Source organism: Lates calcarifer, linkage group LG19 (assembly GCF_001640805.2).
Source record: "Lates calcarifer isolate ASB-BC8 linkage group LG19, TLL_Latcal_v3, whole genome shotgun sequence".
Lineage (NCBI taxonomy): Eukaryota > Metazoa > Chordata > Actinopteri > Centropomidae > Lates > Lates calcarifer.
In genome coordinates this window covers 11,296,128-11,322,900 of record NC_066851.1, presented here as the reverse complement: position 1 = coordinate 11,322,900, position 26,773 = coordinate 11,296,128, and the positions used below count along the sequence as shown (strand labels likewise).

The 26,773-nt window shown below is 43.7% G+C and overlaps 1 protein-coding gene across 1 annotated transcript in view; it reads right to left on the bottom strand.

Annotated features, from left to right (window-relative positions):
- The window catches only part of kif26ab (kinesin family member 26Ab), a 65,927-nt gene extending 43,130 nt beyond the window's left edge, over positions 1 to 22,797 (bottom strand). Inside the window, 2 exon segments of the mRNA XM_018690230.2 lie at positions 22,020 to 22,238; positions 22,472 to 22,797. Of these exon segments, the coding sequence (XP_018545746.1) occupies positions 22,020 to 22,238; positions 22,472 to 22,534 (282 nt within the window). The 5' untranslated portion in view covers positions 22,535 to 22,797.
- Positions 22,798 to 26,773: the final 3,976 nt, after the last annotated feature.

The window sequence follows — 26,773 nt, the reverse complement described above, 5'->3', positions numbered from 1 at the left end:
GACATAGCAAGCTGACTTAAATCAAGGGAAGGTCATAGTCATTTGAAATGCATGAGGCCCCTCGCTAGTCGAGAGACTTTTAGGCACGCTCCATTGAAAGTAAAATACTCTGGGAAACCATATTTTCTATTCCAGTTGAGCCCAACAGATATTTCCCAGACATAAAAGCTCCCCATGACCCACTGCAGCAGTGGCAGAAAGAGAAATGAAGCAAAATTGTATCAATGTGCATCCATGATGAGAATAGTGAAAAGTTCTGACATACTGCAGCCTGCAGCTTGTCAGCTCATATCCAAACTGTATATGAGAGCTGCCAGCGCTCTGTGGCATTCTGCCGGATATGATTTACTTTCTTATTTCTAACATCAGCCACTGTGCATTTTGCCTAGAACCAGTCCAGAACTGGCAATGTAGTAATAAGACCTTTACTATATATTCTCTGTGCTCATTCTAACTGTTCAGTAAACAGAAACATAAACCAGTTGAACTCATGAAAGTTGACTTTAAGATTAAATTGCTCAGTCAGTCTTCCTTTCCTTCCTTCCCCTTCTAGGTTTCTCTTTTATTATTCTACCACCATGGAAACATTCCTCAAAATGAGTCAGTATAACACCACGCTGCTTTATATCTGTCCTCGCTACACTTTGTTCTCACCAGCACCGGTCCTGTTTACACATCACCATTCTTGAGTACTTCCTATGACTGCATTTCTTGTAAAAATCAAGACCACACAGCAGCTGCCAAATCTAATAGCCTTTCAACTGACTTTCCCTTCCTCTTTTCCCTGTAAGGATGCGGCCGAGCCATCTCTGTTTACTTGGCCTGAGACGGTGTTGACCCTAACCACACACTGTCTCCCGTTAAGTCTCAAAGGGATTGCCCATACCGCAGCCCATCCATCCCTACGAGAGCTCCAGCAGGCCTGCTTTCCCACAGGTAGACCCGGCTCACTCTGACAGCCAAGTCGGAGAAAAACGAGCACAGCTGCTGGCCTTGCCCCGGGTGAGCACAGGGCATTAAGGCAGATTACATTCCCAGGATAAAAGCAACACATCCAGTGGTGTAATCCCTCTCTGCCCCCTGCTCCTTCTCGACTATCCTGCACCAACTCCAACTCTCTGACCCTCTCTCCCAGCAGGCCGAGTCGACTCAGATCCCCCTGAAGGAGCAGGGAGCTGGAGGGCCTGCGACGCTGATTAGATATCAGGTAGAGCTTTTAGTGCCACTGCAGATCTGGGATACAGACCATTAAATTTAACCACTGCCTGCTCGGAGGCAGAGAAGACAATGACTCAGGATGTCACACCAGCATGCTATTTAACTCTGTGGGAACGTTTTAGTAGAACACAAAATGGGACGGCTCACCAAATCACATCAAACAGATGTTTGGCCCCCATCTGCTGACTTGACAAGATTAAACAAACCTGTAATAAGACTTTTCCCCAAACAAAGCGACAGTATCTGCAGCAACACAAGCACACTGTCATTACCTAGCCGATAATACCGCCTCAGACAAAAACCACACACCACCACGGTAATGAATTCATTCATCCTCTGTGTGAAAAACTCTGGCTGCTTAATTTTTCTGTCACACTTTTGTGGGGTTTATTGGAGCACAATGAGATTCCATCGAATAATGATGAAAGATTTCTGCCACTTCTCCAGCATTTCTAATGTGAAATTTGGCTTTTATCTAAGTGAGGCTACATTTAGACTCTTATCCTGCCATCTGAATTTAAGCTTTTGTGAGAGATATGGTTACAAAATCGATTCTGCTTCTGCTTTTCCTGGGGCTGCTGTCTTGCTGCTCCTCTTACTCTGTGACCCTCTTTGTGATTTTGTGTATTTTAAACTCACCAGCTTTTGTAATTTGCAAGAAACCTGATGGTTAAATAAAGGCAAAACACCAATGACCAATTAAGATACACCGAATATCCAATGTAACGTGTTTTTAACTCTGCAAAAAATTGTTTGTAATATTACATTTTTCCCAGAGTGATAAGATAGCATAACTCAATTCTGCAACTATCCTGAAGACAAACTGCTTACTTAAAATGTCAACAGCACATTTCAGTAAACAAACTTCTCTTTATTTAGATCAAACAGATGATTACCTTGTTTAAAGAAGTGCATCAGATTTTTCCATCAGTATTCCCTTAAATGAACAGCCAAGCCTCCCTGCATCGAGCATCTGGTCACGAGGAGCTTACAGAGACAGATGTCAGTCTGTCTGCCCTGTGTGATTTAGCCCTTTCCTCCCTTTAACTGGGTGAACTGCTGACAGAAAATGCAAATAGGCTTTACCTCTCAGTGACACTCTCAACACATGATAGCACCACCTGTCCAGAGTATCACTGTGACACATCCTCTGATAAATGATTACGAGGTCGAGCAAAAAGAATCTGCAAACGGGATTTACTTCAAAATACAGTTCCAACCTTTTTTGTGATAAAATCTGGTGTGACATATCTTTGTTTTGGGCTTATGCCAGCACTGTGATACAGCTCATTCTGCGCTACACTGCAGCCCACTGCTCCCTCTTGTCATCCATAAAAACAGATGTCACTGTCCATCAAAAATAAAAAGGCCATAGATCCAGCTGACCCTTAGGTTAAACATAGATAGAGTCAGATGTGATCACTCATGAGTCTTTGCCAAACCACCCTGAAACCACTGATGACCTCATATAATGATGTGTCACCACTCCATATGGTCGACCCATTTATCAGCATGTGAGTGCTTGTAGTTGCTCTCACTGAAGGCAGAATGAGACTCAAATACATGTTTTTGTAAAAGTGTAATTGCATAAAAAGGTTCAATAAACCAGGCTTGACATGAAAGGGAGAAATGGGTGAAGCATGGGCATGTTTGTGTGTGCGTGTGTGTGCATTTGTGTGTGTGTGTGTGTGTGTGTATTGCTCCTTGTGTGGCTGTCTTTTTACACCACACCCATCCATCACTCCAGCCTTTCGCCACTTGGCCAGTTAATTACCTTTTCCTGTTCACTCACGCACATAAAAAAAACAAGCCCCTTTCAGACTGTTTGGACAGACTTCATTCTCCCCCCCCCCCCTTTTCAACATCTCTCTCTCTCTCTCTCTCTTGTCTCTCTGTCTCTCCTCTGTGGGAAAAAGCAGCCTTCACTGTCTCAGCCCCTGATCCGTTAAGTTTTCATCGGCTTTGGCCGAGGTCAGAGTGTTGGGAGGTCCAGGCTGGACTCACCAGTGGGAGAGTGAGAGACTTAGACAAGTGCCAAAAAGACATCTTCATTAAGTGTCTGCTGGAGCTGGTGGAACGATCATTACTTCAACTCAGTAACAAACTGATTTGAGAGACAGAACAATGCTCTGCGCAGACAGAGCAACATGAACGACCCCTCCAAACTTTTCTCATTAGTGAGAAAAGTAATGCTCAACCGCATCACTACATAAACTAGGGGGATGAAACTATTTTTTTCTCCACTTCAAATATTTTCCATTTCCCCGCCCATGGCTGCTGTGGAGCAAGTCAGGCAGCAGCAGGGCTGCTTGCTATGCTGTCCTCATCAGGGACATGGTGGATTGTGTTGTTGTATGTACACTTGCACCAGCAATTGTGCTACTTTTAATTAGAATGGCTGATTTTTGGCTGTGAGATGCTCTCAAGGTAGTTTCTCTCTTCCTCTCCGACCAGGCTCGGCTGTGGAAACGAACCAAAATGAGTACATAATGAAAAATTCAACAGGCAAGCTGGAAAGGCAGGAGCCAGGTGTTGCTGTAAACTGCAGGTGAAAGCAAGGACAGAAGGAGGGAGGAAAGGGGGGAGGAGGGGGCTGGGGTGGGGGTGGGTTGTTGAAGGGTGGAGAAGAGGGTTAAAAATCGTCTGGCACATTTTCAGGGCGCACGGCTAATGAAAAGAGAAAATTTGCTTCCTCTGAATCTACTCTGTTGCAAAAAAAAAAAAACTCTTTAAAAAATACAGCAACTTACATTTGAAAGCTAAAACTGAGTATTTTAGGTCAGAATTATAATGTTATCTCTATTCTGTGCATTTGCAAAGTCCTCATTAGTGTGCAGCGTATTCAGAGTATTCAGTATTCCTGACTATCCACTGGAGCTCGTTGAGAGATTTATTTTTGTCCAAGAGCCCACTCTAAAACACTCACTGCACAGCAGCGAATCCTGATACAATAGTTCCTTCCAACAGCCCAAACCACTTCTTCACTTGTATTCAGACCCTCTTTTTTCAGTCTATAGGCAGTGATGACAGCCACCTGCTTCTCCTCTGTCTGAACTGTCACACCGAGAGAGATGCATTCACTGTAGTTTGTTCTGCAAGAGGATTTTTCGTTTCGACTGAGAAACAAAGCGCTCCCAGGTCCCTGAAATTTATTTAGAGAGAAAAACAAACTGCTGCCATAGCTTACAGCAACTAATCTCCATGGCAGGACTCCCTCAGCCACACGGAAAGTAAAGTGTGACATGAAAGTGTACACACACCAACGGTTAATTATCACAGAAAAATGCAAAGGGAGTTACTCATGCTCAAACAGAAGTAATTGCATATGGTGTCTTCATCAGCATCCTCCAGATCCCATAGTGGAAAATAATCTCAGTCTACACATCAACAACATGATTAAAATTCATCATTTTTAGATCAACATTTAAATAGTTTTTCATGTCACGCAGCAGAGTTATAGAGCACATACGCTGAAACATATGGCTCTACAAGGTCCATTTTATGTGCTTATTGCATTACCTGACACCTTGTGCAAAAATGCAAAGCTACACATACTCCCAGTCATGAAAATAAAGTGGTATGAAAGTGATGACAAGGTGAAATGTTGAGTATCCTACAACAATTATTCTCTCCACTTTCCCCTTGGAATGGACAGGACAGTAATTATGCTGGCAAGCTGCCATATGGATAAATATTCTAGTTTTCTGTTGCTGCTTGAGAGACTCACTCTGTCACTCTCTCTCTCTCTCTCTCTCTCTCTCTCTCTCTCTCTCCACATGGAGTGACTCCATAGATTCAGTGAGTGAGGAGAAGGAGGCACATAATGAGGCACACTAAGTGGTTATTGTTGAGCATGGCACTTTTTTATTTGACATATATCTCAATCTTCACTTATCAGCCCATGTGCCAGTGCACATATGTGAGCAACAGGCTAACTGATTAGCATCACAAAACTGAAGGGACTATAGAACGAGCTAAAGGTTAGTCCACCCTATTCTAGTTTCTTAACTGAGTTCATATGCTAAAGCACAAATCGTCCTGAGCCAAGGTGAGCTGTGCAGAGCGTCCCTGTCCCATCCACTCCCAGTCTGCACAGCATTATCTCAGAGACTGACACGCTTTGTGTCTCACAAAGCTGCTGCGTGTCGGCAGAACAATGGAGCAGCAGAGTTGCGAGCGGCGGAATCAGTCTGGTGCAACAGCCTAGTGTAGGTAGAGCAGAGAAGGGGGGTGTACTAATTTATCATGAAAGATGTCATTACCATGCCAATGACTTCTCAGAGAACACAATTATCACTAATAATAGAAATTTAAACATCAGCCCAGGGCTTTCAGCCAGGGAGGGTTGTATTAATGGAAAACTGTTGTCTGTTTATGAGAACTAGAGAGTGAAAGCTGGTGAGAGTGCTAAAAGAAAAACACACTGAGATAAGCACTAACCAGTATCCAGTATATTTTTGTTTTTTTTCCTACTAATTGAGACGTCTAGACACATTCTATTGAATCTGGGTGAGATAAGAAAGTAGGCTGAACTATCTCGGTGGAGAATAGCACACGCTAATCCACTTACTGAGTCTGAAGGATTTTCATTCACTATCCTAGAAAATGCTTGGCTTATCAAAATTTTTTCACATGCACATTTTGCCACTTTGTCTTTTAGGAACAATAGCATCCTGCAAATGGCCTTGTGGCCCACAATACAAAGCTACTCCAACCATTTCACTTAATATTCAAATGAGCTGTTGAGGACTGGATGGGGCTGAAAGCCAGATGTTTTTTTTTCCCCCAAGTAATATTCACTTTTCACTTTGATAGTTCATGTGAAAAATATGGTTTTAACATAGTGTTTATTTTGCTTTATTTCATAATGTTTTAAGTTGCATTAAAGGAAACACATCCCTATTATAATACTATACAAACTGAAACAAAACTAAGAGTTTGCAGCCATACTAGCAGTTCTGTGAGTCGGTTTTCAGGCACAGCAGTACTAATAGTAGATGCTAATATCGACATGCTAACATGTTCACAATGTCAGTGTTAACATGTTGATCTTAAGCAGGTATAATGTTTACCAAGTTTGCCATTTTAGCATGTTAGCATGCTAATATTTGTTATTTACAAAAAGTACAGCTAAGGCTGACGGGAATATCATTAGTTTTGCAGGTCTGTGGTCATAAAGAAAATACTTGCCAAAATTTGACCTGCTAGTGGTCAGGTGGTCACCAAAGTCAACAGGATATTTCACTAAAAGCCAAAAATTTCAACCTGCTGGTGACACTATTGGAAGAGTCAGGGCATCATCAAAGCCAGAAGGATTTATCATGTGGGACTATCTGTACAAAACTGAATCCATCCAATATTTGTTGAGATAATTCACTACGGACCAAAGTGGTGGACCAACAGACCGACCAACCACCAGATGGACAGACTGATGTTGTTTCCCTACAGCCATGCTGCTAGAAGTAATGCTCAGACACATTCCAGCAGACACAGGAGAAAGCAGACTAATTTGGAAAGGCTTTGGAAGTTATCCATCTGTTTGAACGAGCCTCTACATGACTAAGAAGCTGGACAAATCAGTGTCTAAAAAGACGGGAGCTAAGTGTAGGCGACTGTCATTCTAGCCTCCTTTCTGCACAACCAATCACAAAACAGGAAACAAGTGACAAAACCGTCTCTATTCTCATGCCAGGGACGCCAACATGGGCGGACAAGGACACCACCGCTGTCACTTCACTCCGTGTAGTGAAGAGATAACCTTGGAGTTGTTGGCAGTTTTGTTGAGCTCGGAGTTCTCGTCTCGTCTTGAATCGTGCTTTTCACATTCTTCGGGGGGTGGGGGGGGCTTTCTGTCTGCTCATATGAAATGTCACAACACAGCAGAGCTCAGTTAGAGCTGAGGGATTCAGCTTGATGGAGAAACTTGCAATCGTGAGAGAAATAGAGGGAAGCTGCAGGTCTCGCAGCTGAATTGCGTGTTCGCTGAGAACACGTCAAAGAAAGTGAAAATAGAAAGGTTGAGTCTGCAATGAGATTTATACTTTTGGCTCAAGGATATGATGGCATTCATCTGTACGCATAAGCCCTGAGTGATGTGCTTTGACTGCACTTAAGAGCATGAGAAACACGCAGTTAAGAGCAGTTAAATAACAATAGTCACTTAAGAAGAGAAGAGCTGTGCAGTCTGCAGCAAAGGGACGCAGACTAATGGATCTTTTATATATTTATGAGTGGAGAATGGAAAGTCAGATATATCATTAAGCTGGGGGTGTAAATTTGTATGCATCGCTCCCATCTCTTTGTTTTGTTAATTTGAAACAAGACGAAGGACTTCAGAGCTATTACATCATGTCAGAATGAATCACATGCCACATCAGTGCCTTTTCAAGCTGCAACAACACACACGTACACACATACATACAGAGCCGTGTGTAAAGTGGGTCTAGGGATGCAGAAGCATGCCCGGTCCGTGCTCATGGTTTTATTGTGGGACTATGGGGGTCAAAGGGCAACTAATTGCGCGACTCATGGAGGTCAGCGTCGGTGTGGCCTCCTGCCAGAGCACTGGAACACCACCTGAAGGTCTGTCAGAAAAGACAAATGAACTCCAACCTCCCAGCTGATGACATCGACCCCGGTCGCCAAGCACATGCCGCATCTTAATCTGGGTCACAGAGAAAAGGAGCGGACCGCTGCTGCCGGTCCAGACGTTACGTGCTGAGGGAGCTATCGCTGATATTTACCTGTCTGGTCTCATGTTCTGGTTACTCATCAAATATCACAAATAAAACAAATGTCAGTCCCCGTGAGGTCAAACTTTGCATGGTGGCGGTCTGTTGCTCCTTGTGCAACATAAATAAAGGTTGTGGTTACTCAGGCCTCAGTGTGAACACAAATTGCTGGGAAAACAAAAACAGAAAAGCCTGCTTGGTGCAATCTAACAATAGCATTCTTGTGCAAGCAGCCCTTTCTTTTTTAGAGACCCCATAAAGAGCCAAACTTAGCTCTGCCTTCAAACTCCTGGAATTCCACAAGAGCAACTCTCAGTTTTACAGAGTGAGTCCCTGAGCGGAGCAGGGCAAGAGATGCTTATCATTTTTCACCAGTCAATAATTAGCTGACTCCCTAATCAGCTGTTTGTGCAGTGCTGCCTGTAGGTGCCTTCTCATTTAGCCGTATCGCAGCAGACACCGGGGCTTTTACCTGCCATGCCATCAGCAGTAATCCACCGCCTGAACCACGCCAATAGCTGACTCCACTGTCTGGAATGTACTCATAGGTGCACTGCCATAAAAGAACATTCACCAGATTTACTGTGTATGTGTGTGTGGGAGGGTGTGCGCGCGTGTGTGTGTGTGTGTGTGTGCCATCCTGTTGCAAAGAGTTAAGAAATGTGGGTGATGGATGGATAAACCCACATGACAACTCCAGCCTGACGGAAAAGGTATTGTGATGGAGGTCTAGGGATCATCCAAAGAAAAGGAGTGTCTCGCTTTCATGATTAACAAAATGTCAAAAAGGATTTCCCTTCCTAAACAGAGACTACAATCATGCGAGGCTGACAGCCAAAGGGACACGGGCAGATGGGACGTCTCCCTCTCTCCTCTGCTGCGCTGTTATGGAGACCAAAATGACCCAGACCTGTGTCAACAGCTGGGAAAAGCATCCCTCGCTGCGCTTTGTGAAAGTGATAAAAATAACACCATGAAGTATCCCGCTGTGGGTTACGCCCTGAACGGGTCTGTTTTTCCTGGCCAGGAGGGTCACTGTCAGGCAGAGCTGGACCTCCAGCCAACACACATCAAGGCAGCACTTTCCTAGCCTCCATTTTCGCCCCTGTCTTTTTCCTGTTTTGACAGGAAACAGGAGATGATAACACAGTCGCACAAACAAGCAGAGATTGCCTCTGACCTGCTGCCGAGCTGTCCTCGTGTGGCAGTCTGTTTTCTTTAGAGGGCCTCGTGGCCAAACATACAAAGAATAACACACTGACTGCCTAGTACAAACATGGACACCAAGTCACCGTGACGCACGGGTATGCACGCAGACACACCTGGCACACTGGCGCACTGCATACACACCTGTTCTTCTTGCCAAGCTTCAATAACCTTTCCAGAGCCTGGCACAGTCTTCTATGTGTGTGTGTGTGTGTGTGTGTGTGTGTGTGTGTGTGTGCGTGTGGAGCATTTCCTCATGGTGCTCCCAGCAGCGTGCCAGCACAGTGTCGCACAAAAGAACGCAATAAAACAGACCACGAAAGTCACGGACACAAGACTGAAAGAGAGAAGATGAAAGCGACAGCGGTCGCCACGGGGACCCAAACATACGTTAGCGGAGGAGCAATGTCAATATCTGGCAGAGAGGGGAGGGGTGGGGTGGGGGTGGGTGGTATTGGAAATGGAGGGCTGCTTTGAAGGCCAAGGGAGGTGGAAGAGGACGGGCAGCGTCTCTCGTCCGAGGCTCTTTTAGGAATGTGAGCCTTTTATGTTGTCAGGAAGCACACTGCGGTGAGACACAACAAGTGGAGTGACGGGGCCATTAGAAAGGCTTTGTTGATGGTGAGAGAAGCTCAAAGGAATGGGACACTTTGATTGCCCCTTCTGATCCCCCACTAGCCTTTGTTTATGAGCTAATTAAGCATTGTTCTGCTGCTGCAGGAGCCTCGAGCCCTCCATCCCCATAGCGCCACCATGACTTTCAATGGCTGCTGTAGGGCTTTTACAGCACCCTCTATAACTTAACAACTTGAGCAAGAATCACTTTCTGAACTGCTTCCTGGTATGGGAACCAAGCTCTGGCAAAAACAGGCCGCAAAATACCTGTGTTGTCCGCAGGCATGCTTGTGAGAGTGTTAAAGTGGCAGACAAAATGCATAAAAGAGATGGAATCGCACAAGTCAGGTGCAGACTGAACAGGTCAAATCCAGTTCAAATGTGGTCTCCAATGACTGCTTCTGTGGGAGTTCAAGTGTGCCCGTTTCACCCCTCCACTGGACACTGCAGCCAAAACAGCCTCTCGCTCACAAAGAGATGAAGACATAAACACCCAGCGTGGGATGAGGGTCAGTGGACGGACAGAACGGGGAGGAGGGGGTAACGTCTCGCTGGATGGATGTGGTAATGACCGTGCGACAATGGGAGAGATGCTTGGAAAAAGAAAGAACATTTACAGATCTTGGGTACATATGTGCATAAATGTGCTTACCTGTGTTTAGGGTCAGGCGCAGAGAGGTCAGGAGCAGCACATGAAAAGGAAAAAAGAGAAGAGAAAATATAAGTTTGTGCATTTATGTAGAGTTAAACTAGTGTTTGACTGTCAAAGTAAATATACAGGAAGAGGCTGATTAAATCATATGAATAGTTTCTGAACAGCTGAACTCAAGTCAGAGGTCATATGACAAAGGCCTCCACCTGGAAACTAACACATTGCTCGAACGTCAAACCAAAACTGACACAACCTGTAAAACCACGTGTGTAAATAAAACCACACATTTAAGCTTGACTACATAATAGTTTTACAGCTCAGTGGCTGTCTGGACTTGCAGTGGACATTAGAGAATGACCCTGGTTTTGTAAGTTTTGGCTCTTATGAGCTGCTGCCCTTGGAGGATGTAAAGGAGAGGGGGAGGTGAGCTGGACACAGCAGAGGGTCAGGGGACTGAACAGTAGCATCCTGCTCTGAACAGTAAAGCTGTGCAGGAATTCACCAAGGCCAAAGACACAGGTGTTGCTCCCTGAGAGCTTCCCTCTTTTTCACCAGGCATGCTGAATGAGGTGAGCATTTCCGTGTCGCACAGACACGTTCAAAGGCATTCCAGCAATGTTTTTGTTTGATGCATAAATTTTGAGCAGTAAACAACAGCTACCATCTGAGAGAAGCACCAGGGATGAACTGCTGCCAAACAGCAGAGCAGTTGAGTACCTAAAACACACCACATTAACGATGACAATTTCAGAAAAAAAAACATCAGCATGTAGGAGAAAAATATCAACTGAAAGCGGCTCCAAATGAAGGGGAAATGGCAAGGCAATTTAACCACATTCAATTAGGCCAGAGAGTAGCAATTATGATGTGAGGCTGCTGTCAGCATCACAGAAAACTAAAAAGTTTAACTGAGAATGCAGCAGAGAGACAATGCCACATATAAACCTGCGCACATATACACACACACGTCTACACACACTCTCGCAGGCTTGTTCCCACACCCAGCATGGGAGTCAGGCTCTTAGCTGGGGGTCCACACTGTGATGCCCAACAGCAAGTTTCCCAGAAACAGCGAGGATGGCTCGGCTTTTATAGGCGATGCTGAACTGATACTGAGCAGCAAACGCAGAGGATGGGGAGGCAGTTTGGGACTCGTAAACAGAGAGGTTTAAGTTTAAGTGCCCGACACACACGAAGGAGATAAAACAGCCCAGAGCTCTTCAGCAGAGAGAGTGACATCATAAAATAGAGCGGCAGTAACAAGAGGGGAAGCATAAAGGACGGATCTATTAATGGGAGTCGGTTCATGGGAGAGAGGCAGGGGAAGGTTTACTCCATCCACTGGGAATAATGACAAGCTCAAGATGGCATCATTTCTCACGACAGTAAATTTCTGCTGATCCGAGTATAAATCTAATTATCCTAATTTGACTTCTTCTTAACACTTGTGACCTCTAAAGTACATGTGTTTACTGTAATAGTGCACATGTGGACATGAATGTCATCCAAGTTCATCACTGTACAAATAACAGTGTTTTTTCTTTACTACTGTCAAAGTTCAAGGATGAGGCACTTTTTATCAACTTTTTGGAGATCTTAAAAGTGTAAGGCGATGTAAGCAGTTTGTTGCCTCTTTCTCTCTGTGTCGCTTATCTGTACAAATCATGTGATGAGACAGAAAATATAGAAGGGAGGCTGTCAAGCATCAGTGCTTGGAAGCTTCTCTAACAATAATGTTGCCAAGACCAGATGAAAATATATCCACATTTTTATGATACAGTCATTTCAAGCACCACAAAGGCAACAAAAAATAAATTTTATGTTGGCTTTTGATGCTTTGGAATCTACTCACACATTTTCCCAAAAGTGCAAAAGTATACCAGTTTGATAAAAAAAAAAAAAAAAAGGACTTCACCAGTCACAGACAACCAACACAGCTGCTGTATCTTGATTGACTTTTTCTGGTGAAAATCCATTATGAAAATCCATACAGCTGAGGCTGACCTTTTCAGTGTTCCACCTACTGAGAAATTCAGATACACAGTTTTCCATGGGAATAAAAGCAACTTTGCTGCCACTTTGCAGAATGCATTGGTACGCTATTTCCTTTAAAATGTCAGCAGGCAAATTGCTAAGTCAAATTATTCAGTAATGAAAGAAAAATGCACTTCTTTCCTGGTACTCTCTCTGTCACAGGGGGATACATGCTTTGGTGCAAATATCAGATTTTTCAGATATTTATTTGACGTGCTAATGATATAGGGACGTAATTAAGCTAATATCTGAGTGTAGTGTAGTATAGTAGTATGATCAGTGGCACATTAGACCCTCATATGAGCACATGACCAGCAGCAAGTCAGCCAGCAGGGCTAAAATCAGAGTTAAAGAGAGCATGTATTTTCATTATATTCACCCTAAAGCTAAGCCCACCAAGTACCATAGTAATGGCACTAGCCAGTCACCTTCTCCATCACCTTCTCCATTAACCAGACCACCACCAAGCCCGTGTGCTGGAATGAAGATAAAACACTGACTGTAATAATGCAATCATAAATTGGTAGCAGTTAAGTTCAGAAAGATGGATGACTTCTGCAGCAAAGTGGAGAGGATGGAGGGACTCTGAATGTGCTTCATCTCTTTCTTTTCCTCTAGTACTTATACGCACATTCACACATCATCAATACACACACTCATCCTCACTCACGGACCTGGACACTCAAGCATGAAATGAACATGAGCAGCGTGAACTTTGACTGGCATTTTCACACTGCGCCAGGATTTATGGAGCACTATATACGTATCTGAATGAGCTCCTGACAATAAAGAATAGCCCCAACGCATAGCTGGGGAGCCCAGTAAGAGGAGTTAACACAACCCATCTACCAATCACAACACAACCCATCACAATCCATCTACTATTACACAAACACAAATAGAATCACACAGAGATGCATGCACATTGTCGCCAAGACACATATATAGATATATGACATGAAAGCACAGCGGTGCACTCACACAGCAACTGTGCACCCCAACCACAGTTTACTTGGCCACTGAGATGCTTCCAATGCTGGAAACATCTCTTGGTGAGTAAATGAATGAATTTTGATAATAAACTCGCAACCTTTCTTCTAGACTGGTAAGTAGACAGCTGTTAATGCTAATGTTGGCTATGGAGTGATAGCAAAAACTCACATATAGCACCTTTAAACTAACAAAATGTGTTGTAAAAGCTGCTCTATGCTACCTGCTCAGCAACACCAAATGGCACACGTTAGCAGCTAGCTAGTGAAGGTAAAGGAGCATTTAGCCGCTTTAGTATGTTTCCCTCAGGAGTTGGTTGAGGGCAATAACAGACCTATAAGAAGAGTGAAAATTTGACATACATTCATTAGGTGGGAAAAAACTTTTTGTCTTCAGACTGCATGTACAAATACTGTATATAATCCGTCACCTTGTAATTTATTTCACTTTGTGTAAAATTACCATTCCTGCAAAAACAAACTTGTTAAGTGCCTGGCTCCTGGCACTTTGACAAAAGTTGTTCAGAAAAGGCACTGCTCATTCCATGTAAACATTTAACACAGATTTTATAAACCTGCTTTTTTAACATCTAGGCCATACTCAGTGCACTCTCTGAGGGTAAATATTGCCAAAGAGGCCTAACACTGGCAGCCGTCTGAACTGGCAGGTGAGAAGTAGAAGCTCCATTTACATCTGCCAAAGAGGAAAACAAACGAGGCAATGTCAAGTCCAACTTAGGGACCATACTCCCCTGATCCACTGTTTGCTATGCACAAGAGAGCCACGCCCAAGCAGCCCAGAGTTTGCTGTCTGCATATCCATCTTGGCAAGGATACACAGTGCTGGCATTCTCTTTCAGCACATTGCTATAAGCCAGGCGATTTGTCTGCTACCACAAGGCCTGCTGTCAATTGAGTGCGTTTTATGGAGCCAGCAGGAGATTACCTCCAGCTCAGTGCTTCTCAGTGTCTGTGTACCGTCTTGAAAATTTATCTCAACAACTATGTTTTTCCAATACTCTGAATCAGACTCAATAATGGACTGCAGTCTGCTCGGATCGTGCATGTCTCACTTCACCATGACATATGGAGCCAAGAAGTAGGAGCCCCAAGAAAGCATAAAACAAACATACACATACAATCACACACAGACAGCTCACCCTAAATTAACAAGTCAAACTGATTAATTCCCACTGGTTACACTTCTTGTTGAATTTGTGTTTTTTGCACACTGACATTTCTGCCTTTGTTGCTCTGTTCTCATGCACTGCAGACCTATGCTGTGCTGTAACACATCGTCCTGTCAACTCAGACTGCAGATCCATTGTTTCATTTCAGTCTGGCTCAATGTAACACATGATCCTTCACCAAACAGCAGCAAACCCATTCAGACAAGTACTATTATGCATGGCAATCATTCGTCAAATACAAAAACAATGAGAAACAGCTAAAGAATATAGGTGCTGTCAAAACCTCAGCATTACCTGGTGCTTTAATTCAAAGAGTTCTGTCAAAATGATCTGTAAAAAAAAACAAAACCAGAGCCAGACCTCAGTTTTGATTGCCTGACAGTCACGCCTGAATTAATATACTCAGTAAATATACACCTGTACTTTAAATGTTATTTCACTAAAGCTCGAAATGACCACTCATAGCAAACTTGTGCAACACTAGCTAGCATATGGCAAACGAAATAGTTTGATGTATTGGGAAATACATATTTTCTTTCTTGCTAAGTGTTAGTGCAGATGAGAATATCAATGCCAATCAACACCACACACAATATCTGTCCATTATATGTGAAGGTATGGCCAAGAGACAGTTTAGCTTGGCATAAAGACTGGAAACAAGGAGAAACAACTAGCTTTACTCTAGTAATCTGCCTGCTAACACCTCTAAAGCTAACCCATTAAAATCTTCAAGTTTTAGCTAGTTGTTTTTATACAGATTAAACAAATGAGATTCACATTCATTTGTGAGCTTAAGAGGTTTTGGTACACACCTTTGGACGACGTCTGGCCGGCCGTTTTACCTGCTTCTTCATGTTATACTAAGAAGCAACTGTAGCAAGTTGCTGTAGCAACTGTAGTTGTTGCTAACAGACAGGCACAACTGGTATCAATCTTCTCCTCTCAGTCTTGAATAAGAGTATTTCCCAAAAGGGGAGAGTGAGATTTTATTACTCTTTATGAAAAAAGAAAGACTTCTACCACTTAATATTTTTTTTATCATAATTTTGTTGTACAATTGTATTTGTCAAACTGTGTTCAGAATACATCTCATTTAAATGCATCAGGCCACTTCAGGCCAACATTTACAGAGATCAAAAGGAAAGCTAAAACACTCTATTAAGCATGAAGCCTCACAGCCTCTGGTAACTTGAAATGGCTTTCTCATCAGGTAATGGTGCAGTTGGTCTTTAAAGTCACACAGTTTGATTGAACGTCTTTAATGAATAGCTGTTATTAGGGACAATAGGGTGACTTTACAGATTTGACTTGTTTGAATGAGAGAGGCGCTATAGTCTCACCAATAACTCATAGCAGGAGAGTAAATTCCCAGATCTAAGTGACTCTAAATAGCTCTGCTCACCTTGACAGGAAACTTAGGGAACATCTGGATGGCTCTCTGTAGACATTACAGTGGCACGCTGCTGTACCAGAACGGGCCAGATGGCCAGAAGAGGACACATTCAGGTAAACCCTGTGCATATGTGTGTGTCTGAGCTGCACATGCATGTGTATGTACAGTGTGTGTTTGTGTGTATGAATGGGCATCTGCTTGGGAGCCTATGTCAGCTCCTGTTTTATCTTGCCTGCTGTGGATCCACTCCTCTGAGCGGTCAGGAACGCAGTGCAGACGTAAGGAATGGCAGTTATTCCAGGTGGAGAATTCCTTAACCTCCTCCAACAGATTCCTTCACTCTCCTCCCGATGAAAGGCGATGAGCATCAGCCTTACTGCGGCTCAGTTTCCATCAGCCCTCGCATCTGTGCACCCTGAACCCATTTCCTGCACTCTGCCACGTAGCAATTTACTCTTGCAATTGTGATAAGTAGCGGACTGGGAAGCAACAATTGGGGTCAATTCACTTTCAGCTCACCAAATTAAAGATGTAAAATGAAACTGCAGCAGACATTGTGAAGATGTTGCCTTCATTCCAGAGTTGCCTGAAGGTTGGGAAAAAGGGTTTCTGGCCAGTGAAAGTGCTTTGAAAAGCAGGACCAGCTGTGAAAATCTGGAAGAAGGAAAGTGAATGAGAAACTATTTACGTGCCCTTAACTACTGACGGGGTTGTTCCACTGCCCACATTTTAAGGACTATGGCTGCACTGTGCAGCTAACAGGTGGATGTAAAAGCTGGATATATAAATAAAGGAAATAAAGGACAAATCTTTTATGTCGCTGTACAATAACAACATGATTCAAATCAGAAACTCTCTGATTTAAGAAAAGATGGGATAAAATTTTGACATGTCATTCAATGCCAGCTTTCAATACTTGGTCCTACATGGTAGACGCATTTCATTGCGCACTAAGAAAGTATTTACATTCAAAACCCAGCCCTAACAGTAATTGTAAAAGAAGTGAACATAATGCAGGCAAACACAAAACAATTTGTCACATAAAGATGTGGCTGACAGCTGCTGAAAGAGTGACTGAATGAAGCTGTGGAGACTTGAGGTAAAGTGGCAGTGAACAGCTGCATACTGCTAAGGCTCACAGATACAGTGCAGCACGGTAGCTCCATGACTGATGTCTGCTGGTCGCTGCACCACTTGACACCAGATTATTGCTCTGTGGTTTAATACAGCCACATGCCATAAAGCAGAAGTCACACTGCACGCAGGGATGAAAAGAGGGGACAGCTCAGCCTGGAGTCTCCTGTATTCTCCTGTCTCGTCTCTCATCTCCCCCCAGCCTCTCTGGAGTGCATGCACCGCTGAGCAGGCGCACAGGCATGCGATACACACACACACACACACACACACCACACACATCACACAGAGCCCCAGGGGCTCAGGTGCTTAGAGGTGAATAGAATAATACAGTCATGCTCTGTTTTAACTCTAAGTTAGCTCAAGTTTCACAACCGGAGGGGTTTTTCACACAGTCTTTTTTCTGTCCTTCCCTTCATCCGTCTGCCACTCACTCTGTGCTGTCGTCCCGCCCTCCTGCAGCGAACCTGGCAGCGTGCACCTGTTCCTGCCCAGGTCGGCCCCCTGAAACTCTAACCCACCATAAAGACTGGGAGAGCTGACAGAAAGTTCAGAGGTCAGTCAACAAAGAAGAGGTAGCACACCCCCCGAATGGCCTGAGAAACAGTGACCAGGTAGGCAGAACTGCATTCACTCACCAGCACCCACTTCTTCCCTATCTCTCCTGAGCCATTTGTCTTACACTGACTTGTAAACACACACACATCCATGCACAGTACTACTATCAACAAAACAATGTTCCCACTGGCTCCTCGGCCATGGCAACCAAACACTTTGCCCTAGTTTTTCTATGACAGTTATACAAATCCATAAGTGGGCAAGGAGGTGCAGAATGAATAAGGAAAATGGGCAGAAAGCAAACAACATACAGTTAGTACATGGGATTACACGGATATATACATACAAATGCCTGTATATATAGAGGTGTTTATAGAATACAAAACAAAGTCAAACAAAATCAGAGGTTTTAGGCCCAGAAACATTATTTGTAGGGTTGATTAATTTCCTTTCTTCGGGGCTATGGGAAACAAAACCTGATTTGAAACACTTAAATAGATTCGCTAACAACTCTGCAGTTTGAGTGGATCAAGGGTCAAATGAGGAACAAAGCAGAAACAAATCAAACATGAATTCAAATGAGCCATTTGAGAAAATTACTGTTCCCATAATTTATGAATTCAACATGAAAAAACTGGCAAAAAGCCTCATGGTACAAACTAATTCCTGCAGCCACATTCACAGTCACACTCATACACGCCATCCATAATAGGCTTGGACACACTGTGCATATATTAGCTGTGCACTGTATTCATGATTAGCTGGTGGTTTGCTCATTCTCTATAAACCAAAATTATACCTGGATGCCTGTTGTGACCTGATTAGCTTGTGGTACTTAATTCAGTTTCCCCATATCCAGAGGGCAAAGGTCATCTCAAAGGTGAGGTCTGGCTGTAACTGACCTCAACCTCCAATAGCTCAGCTTAATCCAGGTCTGCAAGCCCTCACAGCCCTGCAGGACATTCTCTGTTAATCAGTCAGTGTACTAGTGGACCTCAAGGACCAAAAGTGCTTTTATATTCATGGGTCTCAGTATTTATGAGCAGTTGTGTTCCAAACTTTCACTTTACATTTTACCATTTGAGAGCAAGAAACACCAAGTATTCTCAGCTGCAATCTTAAAAGAACAGTTATTCATTTCCTTGCCCAGAGTTAGCAAGAGTCATACCCGTATGCTAATGAGGATGCCATCATTGGTTAGATTAGCTTAGCACAGGCCTGGAGACAGCTAGCCTTGTAGGAGACTAAACAAGAAACAGCCTGGTGACCCATTTTTTAAAATAATTTTCTTTGACACCTAGCTAGTTGACAGGCTAAACGGCCACTGGCTCCAGCTGCACATGCAAACATGAGTGTGGTGTCAAAGTAGTATATTTCCCAAAATAGTTGTGCACACTTCCAACTTGTTCTTCAAGGATTCCTTAAACCTGAGCACTGATGCACCTCCATGCATATTTCATCAACATAATCCAGTCTTTTTGCCTCTCATTCTCCCTGAATGTCAACTCTCTCATGGTTCAGTGAATACAATTAAGGTTAGCCTCTTCAAAAAAAAAAAAAAAGAAAAAAAAATGTATCAAATGACAGGGCTTCTGTCTAAATTGTGACTAAGGGGTCTAAGCTGCTCAGGCCTGGCCATGGGTGAGGAATTATAGTCCTTGCAGGTCACAATAACTCCAGGCCACTGGCTCTATACAAACCTAATCACCTATTGTTGTCACTGACACGCTCTTAACTTTTGCATGAGATGGTTGACGGCACAGGCACAAAAAACATGTTTCATCTCATCAACACACATGACTAAAATATGAGGTATCCCTTAGAGACTTACAAAAAGAGGATGAGAGCTAGCATTTATGATCTGAGGGTGGATCTAATCCAGCTGCATGGCCCTATCTGTCTGTGTTGACAGAGCCTCTGATTACAGTAAGGAGCTAATTGGTTACTTTGAAGCTGAGATTTAAGCGATGGTCTTTCTTTATATCAAACCTCACCTAGCCGCTGTGTCCAGCCACAATAAGCACAGTCTACAATTATTGAATCCAGACTGTCTCCTATTCACTACTGAAGTCATTCTTTACTGTAGGTTTTAATTATGCAAATTAAGTAGGTGAATTCCCTTGATTAGATCAAGTCTGGAGGTTGTCAGTGTCTCTGTTGTGTCTGTCTGTCTTTTTAGCAAAGGGCATTTTTTCCCAGGGTTTTTCTTTCATCTGCTGTCTGTATAATATAAAATGTGCCAAAGCAGCTGAAACTTAAGGATGTTAGCTCAAGGACATCATTTCGGGAAAGTTAATTTGCGGTTGAGCCCTTCAACACGATGTCATAAAATATTTATAATTAGAACCACTGCAAATTATGTGCATAAAGGGCAATGTAGTTGTATGTGCAGTTTAAATAGTTTTTAAAAGTTGTCAAACACCACTGCTGCTCTTGAAATGAGGGAGGCATCTGAGAGCAGAAAGCATGAAAAATATTTAATTGCTGCCAGTGGACGTGGATGCGTAAAGAAAACGTTTAATTTCAGTTTTTTAATGCTGACCCAGTGGTTTCGGTAACTCTCTGGACTCCTTCCCACAGAGCTATACTGGGCTTTACTTCCCTCACTTTTTTTTGCAGGACACACTGTAAGCAGGTTCCTTTAGACCCAAACAGGAAAACACAAAAGCTTTCCCTCTAGTAGGCTTCATGTATGAAAGCACATTCACTCTACCCAAACAGTCTTCCTTGAATTTTTATCTACTCACTACTACTACTGTATGCAAACAATAAGTCGACAGGCTGGGTGAGGAGGGTGGGGGGATGTCTGGGGACCAAGCCGACTTCCTCTCCACAAAAGGGAGGGAGGGGAAGTGCGACCTCGGGTAAACAGTCTCCGCTCTTTTTTTTTTTTTCCCATGACAACTTCAGACACAACACTGGTCCAAACCCTTGCAAGGTAGTGCGATCCAAGACACGCCAGGCGGGCCCACCTGAGTCGCCCCGCTGACCTTATTCCCTCCGCGGAGGAAGCAATTTGGAAAGCGATCATCCGCGACCACGTCCATCCTATGAAACAGGTGAGCGGCTCAAAAGTCACAAAGACAATGGGTTTATTATCCTTCAGCTGGAGTAGCCCATACCACAACCCTGGTACAATAAGAGCACCCTGCCATCACTGTTTGCCACCCCGGAATTAAGGCCCAATTTAGCCATCAACAAGTGCAAAATAGGGGGGAAAGAGGGGAGGCAACTCTCATCTCTTTCTACAACACTGAGCACCTGGTGAAGGCCACAAAGTACTGCTGGAGGGTCCCACACTAAAAAGGGGAGGTGCATTCCCATGGCAGATAATGGCAGTTAGGGGGAGGCTTAATGTGTTTACGGGGTGGACTTACCTGATACCTGAATATAGATCTGATATGCTCAGAACAAAGATTAGACCACACATACAGATGTCTCAAACAGGGAGCCCAGGTGCTTCAGAAATGCCCCTTGTATACCTGCTCCCGTATGAACATCAGGTGCTGTGGGATTTGGGGGTGAACCTTGAAGAGCTGTAATACAATCTGACGTTGAGACTCTCTCTCTCTCTCTCTCTCTCTTTCTCTTTCTCTCTCTAAAATGGGACAACAAAGGAGAACCGACCCGAGGGCAAACCCAGCCCGCCACAACAACAGCTAGTGGTCTCAGGGCCTATATTTAAACAGTGGTGGGAATTGTGGGAGCAGCCGTACAGGAACACTTTCAATGCGCAGCGAAGGTCGACTGGGACTTAACTTCCTCCTCAGTCTCCAACGTGAGCAGCTCGCTCATTTCAAACCCCTCGACCCCCCACACCCAACAGCAAAATAAAGAGATAAGCATTGTTTAGCTAAACAATGGGCCACTTTCAAAGTCTCAAAAGCTTCCATTTTCACATCCAAGGCCAGCATTTGAAGTCAAGTATGGCAATAAACAACTTTAACAAGTGCATGGTGAGAGCTTTCTTGGTAGAATTAGAAACTATCAAGTGGATCCAATTTCATTCCCCACAGATCATATATAAAAAGATGAGTGCAAAGAGCAGGTGCAGGTGGGCAAGAAAAGACAAAAGACACAGCAGCTCTACAAAAATATTACAGCAGCTCAGACTGAGAGGCTGCTGCCAAAGCTGATACCAGAGTTCTCCTGTTCTCTGTTTACAACACTGACTCTCTGAACCTAATTTGCAAAATAAGAAATACAACAAAATGGCAAGGCATTCCAAACTTTAGGGTGTTAATAAATGGAAAAGCTAGAGAGTGGCCCCTAACGACGATGAAAACGTATTTCACCAACCTTCAATGAATTCTGATCAGCCAAGGCCAGGGCTTGCTTCTTCATCTCTGAGACTTTCTGCTGACATTGCTGGCAGATGCCTCCCTTCTCCTCCGACTCGGAGATGGAAACCGACCCGGCGCCCTCAGGAGCAGGCCGGCTGCTGCACCGCGCGTCCTCCGCAGAATGAAGTCTTTTCCTGGGAGTCACCGGAGACTCCCCACTCGGACATCCCTCCACCTTCAGCATAAGGGGAAAAATAAAGTTTGGTTAACTGCTCGGTTATAAGACGGGAAAAAAGGGGTCGCAGCGGTGCATACAGGTGTGAGGGTGAAATTGTTTGTGCCTTAACAACCCGTGTGAATACAGAACACCTGTCTAAGCACGCGCCACAGGTAGAAAAACGCTACAACCAGCACGAAGTAAAAGCAAATCACTCTTTCACACTCAATCACGCGCAGTGAGACACTTACAGTGAACATGCGGTTGCTAGCGTCCCTTTCATCAGGGGCTGAACTGCCCCCAAATGAGCTCATTCTCCCAGATCAAGGTTACACCTTCAGGAGAACGTCTTCTTCGTGAAACACCAAACTCACAGGTTTTGCCGCTGAAAAACGCGGAGCAGAGCCATAGGCTGGACTGAAGACCCCACTGAGGGTTACCAGTCATCTGTCAGACCTGTGCTGGACCTGTAGCTGCTGATCGAAGGCGTCTGGTGAGTGTGTCCCATAAGTTTAAAGGCAGCGGAGGAGTTTTGGTACAGGAGACTACTCAGGGGTGCGCAGGAGGCGGTGTTACTACATGAGTGGGAGGGCTGAAGAAAACTTTCCTGCGCAGGGTGGCGGGACTATATGAGGGTTCAGAGCTGTAATTATACCATGGACCAGTCTGAATTCTTCGTGTAGTGGACAGTAATAGAGTGCTCTACTCATTTATACCCTTGAAATACTCATTCTTTCTCTCAAGTAGCTGGGAAATCATCTTATTTCACATTGTCTGACAATAACATATGACTACATATTAACCTGTGTATCAGCTTTTACCCAGCTCTTCTTGCTTACACTGCAAGAAATATCAAATGGAGACATCCCAGATGACTTGTGCATCATGTTATGCACATTCTCCAAAATTCAACCTCAAACATTTGACTTTGGGATCCCCCAATAGAAATGAAAGTTCCGTGGGTTTGAATCAAGTTTGGTTGCACAGCATGAGTTTGTATTTTGGTTTCAGGGGTTAAAAAGGGGGGTTCATCTCTGCATAGTGACCATTAAACAAATGCCACTATAAGAAAGCTCAATTAACTCCATGACATTTTCAGAAAACGGTTAATTTATGTACTCTCCATCAAGATCATAAGAGTGACATCGTTTTGCTACTCCTCATTTTGTTGTCTGAATTCCACATATCACGCCATTCTTTAGAGGACAGGGCTGATTTTGCTCTTAGATGCAGGGCACATCAGCAACTGTTGCCTCTCCTCCCATGGCGCTCGCTTGACTGCCTCTGTGTGTTGTTAGTGTAACTCTGGCGCCATCCTCTGGCACAAACATGGAGCAGCATCTCCCAAACTGGAAGGACGGTGGTGATGGGTGTACTGAGCTTAAATATTTAATTCGTAAACTTTGAATATTTCATGCGGGTGATGTAAGCGACAGTGGCCACATGTGTTGCTGCCCTCGGCACCAGAAACGGGTTCTCTCTCTCTTTTCCTGCCCTCAAACGACCTATTTAGTGGAACGCACAGTCTTTTGTCCTTTGGTTGTACAACTCATATCATACTGTACGGGATGTTAACCGAGTGACTTGCAAAGTATGCACCGTTGAATACATGTTTATTGTGTTTTAAAGCAGTTTTCAATTTGGGTTGCAAACATTTTTTGAGGTTGCAAAAGAATAGTCTCAACACAAATATCTGCGTTAAAGTGAAAAAAGATTTCATTATTAGATTAGTTGTTCTAAATCTTCAAATAGTCTACACATTTTTCCACAGCATTTTTCACTTATATTTAAATCTGCTACAGTTTAATTGATTGTAGGTTATAATTCAATCACCTAATTTCTGTCAAACCCAGATGAAGTAGCTTATTTTGGCCATTTGCTCCGAGCCCATTTAAGAAAAAAAATAAAAGTTAAGATACTTTATTTATTGCAAAATGTTGCAGAAGTGTTGAATAAGACAAACTCTTCATGAGTGAAATCCAAGGATTAAGTTTTGGATCAGATGAGGGACCGAGGATGCTGCACGGTGCTGTTCAAGGTCCTGAATACCGGGCAGGAGCCGTCAAAACGCGCATCATTTGTCTGAGTCTTCACTGTTTCTCATTTTAGATGCAGTAACATCACTCAAACACAAAACCATCCTCGAGATTACACGCGTTTCAATCATATCCTCTGCATACTCTTACCTTTGTTTTTCTCTTCAGCAGGTGACTTGTAAATCCAAATATGATGTCGGAGTCAACGAAGATTGTCCCCAGGTCTATGACACCGGGGTTGGGCTTCCCAGCTCCGGGAGACCCCGGTGAGTTTGGTAAAGCCATGTGGGCTGCAAGTGTAGCCTAGAAAATATTCCACTCCGCAGGAAACCTATTTGATGTGTACATCCATCTAATTCATATCTCTCATACCCTCCGAAAAGATCCGCAAGGTTTTTTAAGCCGGACATCCAGTGATTCCCGGTGAGCGCTCGCACGTGTGCGTAAAACAACCTCTCAGATTTCCAGTAGTCCGAGGAGACAATAAAGCAATACAATCCATCCAGCATGCAAAGAAAAAAAAGGGGGTTTACATCCACTGAAATACTTCTGAAGCCATCCTGGGGCAGGTCATGCCTGATGTTTGAGCGCTGCTGCAGGTCTGAGAGAGAAGGAGCACCTTGTGCATCTGCTGCTCTCTGTTCTCCAGCTTCTCAGTCTCCCCCCTGTCTCTCTCCCCCCCCCCCCCTCTCTCTCTCAGTCACTCACTTAGTCATCCTCTCTCTCTCCCTTCCTCTCTCTCTCTCGCAGTCCCCCTGTCAGACAGTGATGACCTGCTCTCCCACCCGATTTGCTGGCGCATCGCTGTCAGCCCCCCTCACACACACACACACACCCACACACACACACACGAAGATGTAAAACACAATGACAATCCTGGCAATAACCCCTAACGACAGCTTCCCTGTGATATCCCTATAATATTCACATAGAGACGAACAGTGTGTCTGCGCACACAGTAATGACCTCATCATAGCTTACTTTATGGTATCTCCTATATGATATTCCTACAGGATGTATTTATAACACTGTATTTTTCACAAGGGAATCAAATATGACACACTTGATGTCTTAGTTACTTTCTGTGATGATGAAGATCAACTGTAGGGATAGGCCTTTTCTGGTTCTATTTTGATTGAGTTTAATATACTTTATTGCAGGCTATATCAAAATCCAATCATTTACTTGGAAATAATCACTGAGTAAATCCCCTGTGTGACATCTAAACAGCTTGATAATTTAAGGTGTTTGTAGCTCTTGCTGCTGAATGATGCATCTGATGTCTAAAATTCAGTAAGATCTCAAGAGTGCTTATCGCCATCCAGTGAATGGCCTTCACCATTTCTAGCAGGCTGAGGCTAATTATCCCATAGATTGAATGGTTGAGAGCAGTAGGTAGTTGCATGTGGTTCCATTAGGTTGATGTAATTAGGCTGACTGAGCAGTATTAAAGGAGAATATGAGGCTGTGTTTCAGTGGGAAAAGTTGGTCCACGACAGAATCGGCAGAGCATTTTGTCAGCTCAGTTTTAATTTATGAATTTGAACCAGTTTCTGCTGAAGCTGAACAGCAGAGAGAGACAGACTGTAGTGATGATGTCATCCACATGGAGCTGCTCCACAGACTGTGAGCAGAGGGACAGTGTGTGTGTGTGTGTGTGTGTGTGTGTGTGTGTGTGTGTGTGTGTGTGTGTGTGTGTGTGTGCGTGCATGTGTGTGTGTGTGTGTGATGGAACCCATTGTGATTTTACTGAGATATGGGCAATTTTTCTGTTTCACAGCTGGAAAACTGCATTCAAATACATCTGATTTTAATGTGACAGCTCAAACAAAGACTGTATGAATGAGAGACTGGTTCAGTGTTTTTGGATTAAAGGGACGTTCCTGCTGTGTAGTTTTGCATGCCCTTAAAGATGGAAGACTCCAAACAGAAAGCAGACTAGAAAAACATGTGAAGATCTGTGCAGCAGAGTCTGACATATCCTGATTTTTAGTCCCTGGTGTGGATCAAGCACCAAAAAATGCTGGATCCTACATTTCCCATAATGCAAGAGAATAGAATGCACAAGTCCTTCCCACATCTTTCAAACTCCCTGTCAGTTTAGAGAACAGGTTTCCTGCTGAGTCCAATCTGAGATAACCCCGATGACAACACTGTGGCATCATTAGAGATATTATTATTAGGTTGTAGAAAGCTGTCTCCAGAGACATTATACAACTGTTTTCACGGCTTGACCTGTGCTATTAATGTGGGTGGTAAGGTGTAAAATCGGTGGAGTGCCCCTTTAACTGAACAAACAGTGGAATAGCTGCAGGGTGGATTTTCATTTTATTCATTTGACACTGGTTTAGTCCACTGGTTCCTCCCAGATGGCTGACAGAAAAGATTTATTTGAACTTTAAATCGTATTAAGTCGGAGATTGGGGTTTTCTAAAATTTAAAGTTGGAGAAAAAAAGTTTGGATGCAGGTTTTTATTTTTCAGCAGGTCAGAGATTTGGACTCTCATGCAACAATGA